At 32.4% G+C, this 11,801-nt stretch overlaps 1 protein-coding gene across 1 annotated transcript; it reads left to right on the forward strand.

Annotated features, from left to right (window-relative positions):
- Positions 1-7,160: 7,160 nt before the first annotated feature.
- On the forward strand, positions 7,161-8,838 carry LOC133795993 (uncharacterized). Its single transcript, XM_062233476.1, has 3 exons — positions 7,161-7,737; positions 7,872-8,183; positions 8,423-8,838. The coding sequence occupies exons 1-3, from the start codon at positions 7,161-7,163 to the stop codon at positions 8,836-8,838; spliced, it is 1,305 nt and encodes a 434-aa protein (XP_062089460.1).
- Positions 8,839-11,801: the final 2,963 nt, after the last annotated feature.

An 11,801-nucleotide genomic window follows, 5' to 3' on the forward strand; every position in this document is an offset into this window, starting at 1 on the left:
TCTTGTGAATCAGAAATTTTTCCCTACCATTACTCTACGTTCCCACACACGTCTTGAGGTGTAGAGATACATCTTAGAAGATCATGATCTAAGCATTTTAAAGAACTGCTTTGGATTGGATATTCGTTTGAGATACAAAAAGATAGCGATGATTCTCAATAGTTCTTCAACTAGTAAATCATCATCTTTTATTTCTCTATGATTTATGTATTTCATGTTAATGGATCTGGTTTTTTAAATTTTGTTTAAATAAAAATAAATTGAAATCTCTAGGCCCAATGCCTTGACTTTCCGATGCGCACATGGTAAACCAACTACCAACACTTATATGGATAAAATATTTGCGAAGTATGTGATGCAGAACTCTAAGATGGGAAACCTCACATCTCGTCATGGTGTTCACCTCTCCAAGAACCAATGTATTAAGACACCCCAAGAGTAAGAGGAAATCAGATGGATACCCTATGCCTCTACAGTAGGAAGCTTAATGTATGCAATGTTATGTACTCGACCAGACACTTGCTATGTTGTGGGCATAGTCAGTAGGTACGAGTCAAATCTAGGATTTGATCACTGGACAACAGTAAAAAATATTCTCAAATATCTTAGGAGAACGAGAGATTATATGCTAGTATATTCTAGAGAGAATTCGATTCCAATCAGATATACAGATTCAAACTTCCAATTGGACAAAGATTCCCAGAAATCCATGTCTGGAACTATTTTCACACATGGGGTGGATCAATTATATGGAGGAGTATAAAGCAAGCTTTCATTGTTGTCTCTACCACGGAAGCATAATACGTTGTTGCAAGCGAAGAAGCTAAGGAGGTTATATGGCTTAGGAAGTTTTTGGTTGGAAATTGTTTCAAATATGAATAAACCAATCATACTCTACTGTGACAACAAGGAAGAGATTGTCAACTCAAAAGAACAAAGAACCCATAAGAGGGCCAAGCATATAGAGCGTAAGTACCACCTCATAAGATAGATAGTACAAAGAGGTGATGTAATCATTCAGAAGATTAAATTAGCAAACAACCATGTCGATCCATTTACGAAGACGCTGCCTGCTACGAGTTCTGATAGTCATTTCTTAGATTTAGGATTACGCGACATGTCTCATCTGCTTTAGGGAAAGTGGGAGATTGTTGGGATTTATGCCCTTAAAGTGTAATTCTGTATGAACGATTACTGTTAAGTAAATAAAGTTAATATTTTGCACTCATATTTGTATTTAATTATACATGCCATTTATTATGAAGATCCAATATTATTAATGTGGTCTTGAATTAAGTATATGTATAATGAAATATTTATATACAAGAGGATTTAATTCAAGAAAATAATATAAAAAATGTTTGTAATCGCTAAATAAAGTGGGATCTTTATTTAATAAAAATTCTGAGTACGATCTATTTTCTGTTTAAGACAGAGCAATTTATCCAAACTGTTAAGTGTAGCGACATAAAAAGATAGAAGCACCATATACAATATATATTGTATTGGACTAGGACACGATGAAATAAAGAACTTCTGATAATCTCCGTTAAAATATAGAAGTTCAACATTCATCAATCGATGGTCGTTTGAGACTTGAATGAAATCCTGAAGTGAGTAATGAACTTCTATTTTTGCTTTTATGACTTTTGACGTATCGACTAAGGTTCAATATTCCTACGACCGAATTCCTGATATCTTGGAGCCATAGAACTGCAAGTGGCTGGGAATATACTTCACAGATATGGAATATGCTCCTTACTTAAATGAAAGCATATTAGTTGTTTCTTTTAGTGTTGATTCAGGGCTTGAACATAGAGCGCTCAATTTCTGTTAGAGAACAAAAACTTCATTCTATAATCAAATTTATAGAATAATGTTCATTAGAGGATCAATGGAACTAATTGATAAAAATATAATTAGAGAGGTTAACGGACATTAAGACCTAGCTCTAGTTATGAACAACTAGCAGAGTGTCATAACTCATTAAATGACTAAATCAATGGATGCCTTTATAGTTATAGCTTTTAATAATATAAGATTGTACTTTTGAGAGTTCAAATATGAATTTCTAGTGGAATAATTCATAGTTAGTAAATTAATTAATGGAACTAAGAGTTAGTGAAATTAATTAAATTATTTGAGCTTAGAACTATGGGTCCATACTGTCCCCGTACTAGCTCGATAACATAGATATAGGACTTTGGTATTAAAAGGAAATATTCACAAGTAATAAAGTATTATTTTTTAATCTCACAAATTAATATTATTTGTGAAATAATATTTAAAATATTATTTATAAAATAATATTTAATGGCAAATAAAATTATATTGATACTTTTGTGAAATTAATTTTTTATTGAAAATTAATTTAATCATATTTAATTTTGTGATATAATTGTACACTACATAAAATAATATGATAAAGGCCCAATAAATAGCATTTTATAAAGATAAAATACCACAGGGCTCAAAGCCCTGTAGTTGGCGCCAACCACAATCCAAATGGACTGTGACCCACTTAGAGGCCCAATGAGATTAGGGTTAGGTCTTCTTTTAATTGTTATATTAATATAACATAACATCATGAGAAAAAGACATGAGATACATTTTCACCTTATTTTTCCAAGAGAGAAAAATAGAGAACTTTGTTCTCTCTGAATTATGAGAAGAACACTCTCTCATGTGTTCAAATTCAAAACTGTGTTCTTGTATATCCTACCGAATAGCATAGACATCCACTTGTCTCCTTCTCTTTGTGCGAGCCATGGTATGGAAGTTGGTGAGTTAGGAGGGTATGACACTATTTGATCTACAAGTGTTCTACACCTAGAAAAGGTATTTGAAAGTTTCTATTTTATTCAGATTCATGCGCATGAAAAAAGATCTCATTCTAGTTATGATTCCTAGAGTGGTTCATTCTTATGCTTTAATAATTATTATTATCGCATTAAAATATTACCTCATGCTTCTGCTGCACTATCAATCACATGATCAAAAACAACATAAGTTTGGTTCATTTTTTTATTATTTTAATGAATTTGATTTTGTTAAAAGTTTTGTTTGAAGACAAATGTGGTTATGATTTTTTTAATTAAAATATAATTAAGTTTTTAGGTTTATACATTTTGGACCCTGTCTTTTTTCCCATTACCTGTTTGGACCATTTGTTTTGACAAATTATTTTTTGGACCTGGTATTTTGTAAAATAGTTCAAATAGACTCCTAAACTCAATTTTGACCAAAGTTTTTTGAACTAAAATTACAAATAATTCACCAAACTAACAATTCAAAATAATAACACAATCTTCTGCCTAATTACATTGTTATATTAAGTATTTTCTACATCGAAATTTGGTTTAGGGATCTATTTGAACCATTTTACAAAACACAAGGTCCAAAAAGTAATTTTTCAAAACATATGGTCCAAATAAGTAATGAGACAAAACACATGGTTTGAAAAAGTATAAACCCTTTGTTTTTTATTATTTAACATTTTTTTATTTTTTAATGAATTAAATTTATTTATAAATATTTTTTTAATAAATAATTAAGTATTTAACACGTGCCTAATATAATATGGACACGTGTGTCCTTGCTGGCAGATAACATGTAATGGACGGTGTTAGGAATTCGATAACAAGACATTGGGTTGTTTTGCCACCAAAATAAAGTTTGGGGGTTTAAGTGTTCCAAAATGTAAAACTTAAAGGGATTTACCACCAATTACTCTTTTTATATTTATTAGATATTACATGTTTTTAATTTAGTAATTTTATATCAACAAAGCAATCTAATTATAAAGCTTATAAAATATTATAAGAGAATAATTAGCATTCCCCCCGCCCCGCCTGTGCCGATGTGGTATCTGATGTGACATTGCCACATTAATGCCATGTGTACAATTTAAAATAAAAAAATAAAAGAAAGTTTTTTTTTAATTTCAACAGTCATTTAAATATTAAAAAAATTATAATTTATTTAAAATACTGATTTATTTACAACATAGCCAAAAAATAATTCTTGAATAAAACACATCTCTATCAAACTAGGCCAAATTATTTGTTTATTGGAAAAAATAATATTAATTGTAAAACAAATAAAAAATATATTTTTCTACAATTAATGAAAATATTAATAAAATTACTGTATTAATATTCTCTTCCTTTCTAGCCCTATTTTTTCTTTCATTACACACAACCATGGGGCACCATCATAAGCCATCGTTGATGTCTTCCGTTCCACCACACCTCGGGAACCACCAATCGCTAACAACATTAATCGCAAAAGTTCACTATTAAATGCGTCATCATGTACCACCTGTTTGTCGTCATAGGGTTGCTCTATATTTTTAGGTGAGATCTCTCGTTCTCAGCTATTTGACCTAGTATCCACCATTGTCGCTATTGAGATTCTTTCATCACTATGAGCAACAAGGAATTACGATCTCTCCCTTCTTCACTTTATTTTCCTCTAATTTTTTCTATTTTGACCTTCAATGGCAAAATCAATCACATATAAAATCAACCACATATATGAGTTCCTAATGGTAAAGAGATGTTAACATTACATTTGGTTATTTGTGTTTTGCCAGTTTAGAGTTTGTTGCCAATTAGTTAAGGACCTCTTTAGCCTATATATAAACAAAGGTCCTTGATTGTATTCATTATCAATTTTTGGATAATAACACAAAGACCTCTCTTTCTATTATGGTATCAGAGAAACACAAGCTTCCTCAACTCTGAACTTTCCCCATGGCTCGAACACGCACAAAATCCTATGCTGCAATTCAAGACCCTCCAAGTCAAAAACCTCCGATCCAAGAACTTCCAAACCAAGAACCTTCCCCTCCTACAGCTCCAACTGCTACAATTCACAAACAATGGCGGACAAACCTCTGCTTCAAATCGCCTTTCTCCCCTAGATAATTTGGATCGACCTACCATTGAAGATGAAAACAACAATCCATATTTCTTGGGTACTAGAGATCGCCCAGGTCTCATTCTTGCTTCACCTCCACTGATAGACAAGAACTTCTGACAATGGCGTTGGGACTTCAAAATATCAATCGGGGCCAAGAACAAAACTGCTTTTCTCAATGGCACTCTTCCTTGACCCCTTCAAACTGATCCTTTTTTCAATGCATGGCAAAGATGCAATCAAATGCTCATGTCTTGGATTATCCATTCGGTTTCCCCAAAAATAAAGAGTAGCATCATGTTCTTGGACACTACAGCTGCGATGTGGGCATAACTCAATAATTGATTTGAACATGGAAACAACCCTAGAATCTTTGAGCTCTGCGAGACAATCATTCGACTACATCAGGGTGATGACTTAGTCAACTCATACTTCATCAAAATGAAGGCAATCTGGGATGAGATCAATGAGCTTCGCCCAAGAACACCGTGCACTTGTGCCGCCTCTACCGATAATCTTGATTTTCATAATCAAGAATAGGTTTTGCAAATTATAACTGACCTTAATGAATATTTTCATGTTGTTAGGGCTCAAGTTCTCCTAATTGATCCTCTCCCTTCTTTATCCACAGTTTTCTCAATGATTATTCAGGAACAGAGACAAAGAAAACTTGGTCCTTCTCATAACCCCAATTTGATTACTACAACTAACACTACTGTTACCCCTTCAAATAATCCAACTTCCCGAGCAAAGAAATTGCACTCCACTTGTTCACATTGCCAAAAACTAGGCCACCTTAAATATACATGGTTTTCCCCTAGCTATGATCAACATAGGAAAACAGAGCTCACTCATAAACCGTATACTAGTCGAACAACTGAATCATTCCACAAACCATATGTTCATCAAGCCACTGCCTCCCACACAAATGAACATCTATCTCCATCAAATGCATCAATTCAGGAATTGATATCTCTCTTAAGTCAACAACTACAACACAACAACACTTCCTTGGCAGCAACTCAACCACTTGTCTCACACTTTACTAGTAACTCTGTAGCTTTTTCCAATTTTTTTTTGGATAGTAGATAGTGGAGCTACTCATCATATTTGCTTTGACATTAATTGCTTCTCTTTTTTTTTTCATCATAATTCTATTGGCACTTCCATTACATTACCCAATGGCTACAAAATAAAAGTGATGAAATCTGGAAGTGTGCAAATGAATGATAAACTTTGCTTGAATGATGTCTTATATGTCCCAGAATTTCAATTGAACTTATTTTCTGTCCCTGTCTTCCTAAATATTTAGACTCATTCCATTTCATTTTCTTATTCAAATTGCATTATACAGGAAATTCAATTGAACAAGACGATTGGGATTGCTGAAAGAATCGGTCACCTCTACTTTCTGCAACAAGACCAACGTTTTATTCTTTCTTGTTCATCGGTACATTCTAAGAATTCTTGTCATAATGTTCATAATTGGCATACACGCCTTGGACATCCATCTTTACTGATTACAAATTCTATCAATAAAAGTTTGTACTTTTCTACTTCATCCTTCTCATCCCCGTACAATATATGTCATCTAGCCAAACAAAGTTACATTTTTTCTCTCACAATAATATGGCTCCTGCCCCATTTGACTTACTTCCTATGGACATCTGGGGTCCATTTCACATAGTTAGCATAGCTGGATACAAATTTTTTGTCACCATTGTTGATGACAATACTAGATTCACGTAGGTATATATATGATAAAATGCAAATCAGATGTACGATTATTCCACAATTTTTTTCATTCATTTCCACCCAATTTTTTGCTCACATAAAAGCAATTTCGATGTGATAATGCAAAGGAAATGAACATGACTTCTTTTTATGCTACAATGGGCATTCAATTGTTGCATTCTTGTGTTGAACAACCTGAACAAAATTCAGTTGTCTAAAGAAAATACCTACACATATTAAATGTTGCTAGAGCTCTTGCTTTTCAGTCCCACATTTCTTTACTTTATTGGAGTTATATGATACACACAGTTGTGCATCTCATTAATAGAACTCCATCAGCTTTACTTAAATTTAAAACATCATTTGAAATGTTGCATAACAAATCCCCATCTTATGAGCACTTAAGAAATTTCGGATGCCTTGCTTATGCTTCTACTCTTACTAGTAAAAGGCATATTTTTTTTCCTTGGGCCTGTACTTGTATCTTTATTGGCTATCCTAAAAGCATGAAGGCTTATACTTTATTAGATACTGAAAGCAATCATATTTTTCATTCTAGAGATGTTGTCGTTTATGAAAATGTTTTTCCTCTAATGAATACTTGCTCTACTGATTCTTTTGATAAAAAAATTTCCTATGACACACTACCTTCATTTATGCCTCCTAATACTTCTACAGCAGGTCCATCACAATATCAAGAGCTCTGGGATGATCATGCTTCTTCCCCTATCCAAATAGCCACCCACAACACTAAAAAACAGACATGGGAATTGCAACCATCAACAGTTGATACAAATAATAACACAAGGTCTGATCGGCCTATTACTCGACCAAGTTATCGAAAAGACTACATTTGTGAGTCTTCTACTCCTCATCCCTTATCAAAATTTCTGTCATATGATAAATTACATACACATTTTCGCAATGCTATTCTTGTTGCATATTCTATTACTAAGCCGAGTACTTTTACTCATTCTTCAAAAATTCCTCAATGGAAATCAGCCATGACAAATGAGATAAATGCTCTCATTGCTAACAATACATGGACTATAGTCCCTCTTTCCCAAGGCCAACATTCCATTGGCAATAAATGGGTATATAAAATTAAATATAAGTCCAATGGTGATATTGATAGGTACAAAGCAAGACTAGTAGCAAAGGGTTACAACCAACAACAAGGTATTGATTATTTTGAAATACTTATAATGTGTTTTTAGTTGGTCTAATATATGTTGATAATATTGTCATTGCTAGTAACAATGACGTAGATGCGGCTGCCTTCAATAAACACATGAACTCAAAATTTCAACTCAAAGATCATGGTCCATTAAGATTTTTTCTATGTCTTGAAATTGGTAGATCTAAGAATGGTATTTTTGTTTTACAACGTCCTTTTACTCTTCAAATTTTGAGTGATATTGGATATTTAGGTGCTAAAGCTTGTTCAACACCAATGGAACCTAATATCAAGCTTAGCAAAGATCAAGGGGAGATATTTTCTTATCTGACTTCCTATAGAAGCCTCATTGGTAAGCTTATTTTTTTTAACAACAACAAGGCCTGATATTTCTTATGTAGTAAATAGGTTAAGCCCATATCTTAGTGAGCCACGACAACCACATAAGCAAGCAGCCCAAAGAATACTTCAATATCTAATAAGAACTCCAGGACAAGGCTTATTATTTCCTTCAACATCTCAGCCACAACTTACAGCCTTTGCTAAATCTAACTTATCTCCTACAGATTTTCAACTAAAAGTTTTTTTCAGATGTTGATTGGGGTACATGTCCGGACACAAGAAGATCTATTACAGGTTTCTGCATTTTTGCGGGGCAATCATTAGTCTCCTGGAAGTCCAAGAAACAGCATACAATCTCTCAGTCTTTTACAGAATCTGAATATAGAGCGATGGCAAACACTACTTGTGAAATATTATGGCTTCTCGCACTTCTTCGCGACTTTGGTATCTCCCATCAGCAACTAGCATTGTTATATCGTGATAATAATGCTACCAATTATATCTCAGAGATCCCGGTTTTCCATGAGCGAACCAAACATGTCGACATTGATTGTCACATAGTTAGAGAACGAGTTCAAAGTGGTCAGCTCAAGCTACTCCATGTTTCTTCTAACAACAATGTGGCTGGTATATTCACCAAGCCTTTGTTTCCTTCCCAATTCTAAAATTTGTTAGCCAAGATGAGTGTTACCAATTTGTATATCTCACCTTAAGGGGAAGTATTAACATTACATTTGGTTATTTCTGTTTTGCCAGTTCAGAGTTTATTACGAGTCGGTTTAGGATCTCTTTAGCCTATATATAAACAAATGCCCTTGATTGTATTCATTATCAATTTTTGGATGATAACACAAAAGACCCCTCTTTCTATTAAGAGATTTAAACTCAACCATTGATCAAATCCAAATGTTGTTAAAATCATTATTAGAAATCTAGGTATTTTTTTCAATGGAATGTATTCTTCTTTTTTGTAACTATTAGTTTCAAAAGCTAGTTATTTTTGCAACCAATAGTATCAAGAATCTATCAATTTCTATAACCTTAGTTTCATAACATAATTGAGTTTACTAATTAATTTTGCGGCTATTAGTTACAAAACTGTCTTTTTGTAAGTGTTAATTATGCAATTCATAAAATAAAACAAAATTAAAAATTATTGTTATATTTTTTAGATATTTACTCCCATTGTCGTATTTTCTTTTAATAAATCTCCCTATTTTATTTGTATTATAGATTGGGACTTAATTTTTCTTCATTATTGTGATGAGGTTTGAATTGCATTTTTTTTTCAAATTGTGTTCACTATTTACATTTTATTTTAAAATTTTCCCTATAATCACAAATTATATATATTATGTTGTTATTAATCATAAAATTATATATTTGAATTAATTTGTAATTGTTATTGTATTATCTTTTTTCTTCTTTAATTTTCACTTTGATTATATACATGATCAACTAGTTTTCATTTTATTCTAATGCTTATATTTATATAGAAAAAAGTTACAAGTAATTGGTTAAAATTGCCTTTTTTGTCAGTCATTTTGCACTCTTGCTTAGTTTTGATATTTTTTTTTCAAAATGGTATTTGTCTAAAATTTTGACCAGTTGCTTGGAGTGTTGGAGGATATTTTGCAAAAAATTATCAAAACTAGACCAAAGTGCAAAATGACTTCAAAAATAGACCATTTTGCCAAGGGACTCAAAAGTTATACTAAATCAATTTATAAAGGGTTCATTGGCAAAATGACTTATTTTTTGAAGTCATTTTGCATTATGACCTAGTTTTGATAATTTTTTGCAAAATGACCTCCGACGTTCTAGATTATTAGTCGAAATTTTTCAGAAAGCTGGTCGAAATTTTAGACAGATTATTTTGTAAAAAATTATCAAAACTAGGTAATAGTGCAAAATGACTTAAAAAAAATGTCATTTTTACCAATTACTCATTTATAAACCACGATATTATTAATTACTACAAGCACATGAGAATGAGTTTACACATTTTTATCTTCTTTAAATTCATAATAAAACCCTACTTTAATTATCTAAATTCACAAGTTTTACTCTTTTTTTTGTTGACTTATGTTCCATCAAGGATTCCATTATCATAAATTTTTTAAGCCCTAATATTCATGAGCTAAGCTTACGATGTTCTAGAACATTATTGAGTTAAGCAAGTGACGACAACCACAATATGATGCACCATATGAGAAGTATGCTTTTTTTATTAACCATATCCTCCCACTTATTTTATTTCTCTTCAATCACTATTGGCGTTGAATGTTGAATAAAACTAATGAGCTTCTTTGAATTAATATTATGGATTGTTAAACTGATTATGTTTTCAAAAAAATATTCATGAATAATTTAAGTATGATATATCACATGATTCACATATATAAGATTAAGATTAACCACAACATAACGCACTATTCTTCCTTACGACACATCATATGTAGATGTGGTCCAAATTTGCCTGATGTAATAACCGACCACCATCCTGTCTCAGCAATTTTTTTTATGTCGAAAAATATATATATATGTTTTGATTTTTCAATGACTAATATTAAATCAAATTAAAGACTGTTAAATATTATTTATAAAATTTATTAATTATTTTTAATAAATTTGTATTATTAGCGTATAAATTTCAAATAAATAAATAATATTACATATAAAAAAATAACATAAACATATTAACCTACATTAATTCATTTTGTTTTATTGTGCATTTGAAACTAAAATATTGTTCAGGATTTTTTTAAATATATATATAATATGATAATTTTTTTAAACATGATAATTTTTTAAATAAAAATTAAGATTATATATTATATATTATTATTATTATAATTGTTGACGCGGTTCTTCGCCAACAAGTAATTAAGAAAATAAGAGAGAGAGATTAGTGCTTAATAATGAACCGAAATCGATAAATGATCTTTTTATGGACTGATGACACAACTACGTTTTTAGGTGGTTCAAATGTTAAAATATTTCTACTCCACCAGCCAATATTATTGCCATATGTCTGGTATTCTTTACAGGGTACTTTTTTACACAATATAATCCAACCCCTTGCAACTCCCAGGGTCTCCATATTTATAGGAGAGGGCACCTGGAAGTTGGTAAGGGAGGTCATCCCGTGACCTTCTTACCCATTATGTCACTTTTGTGACATTCATGATTAATTCCTAAACCCTGACAAACGAAGTGTGGTCTAATCAACAGGTAAGGGGGATATTGGGCCGCACGACCCAACCCAGTCGTGGGTGTCTGAATACGCACGTTCATGCTGCGTGTCCGAGAATTCAGGGATATATCAGACACAAGTGATGTCTGATATATGCACGTTTACATTGCGCGGTTGACTTTATAAAAGGTCATAGCTTCCAACTCCAGTTCGTACCCCGAGCTGGATGCCCTCTCGACCTGCGGCCTTCATAGTCCTGACTCGGCCCTTGAGTAATCTTGACGAACCTTTTGGTTACCTCGAGCTAAAGAGGTAGGACCTGACGACGGAAGCTCCGGTCATGGGGTATCCACGTGGCTAATATAATTAGGCCACATCTCAGCTCGCTAACAGCCCACTGGGAAATCAGGGCGTACATCTGCCCCCCAAGCC

This window comes from Humulus lupulus, chromosome 8 (assembly GCF_963169125.1).
Source record: "Humulus lupulus chromosome 8, drHumLupu1.1, whole genome shotgun sequence".
Taxonomy (NCBI): Eukaryota; Viridiplantae; Streptophyta; class Magnoliopsida; order Rosales; family Cannabaceae; genus Humulus; species Humulus lupulus.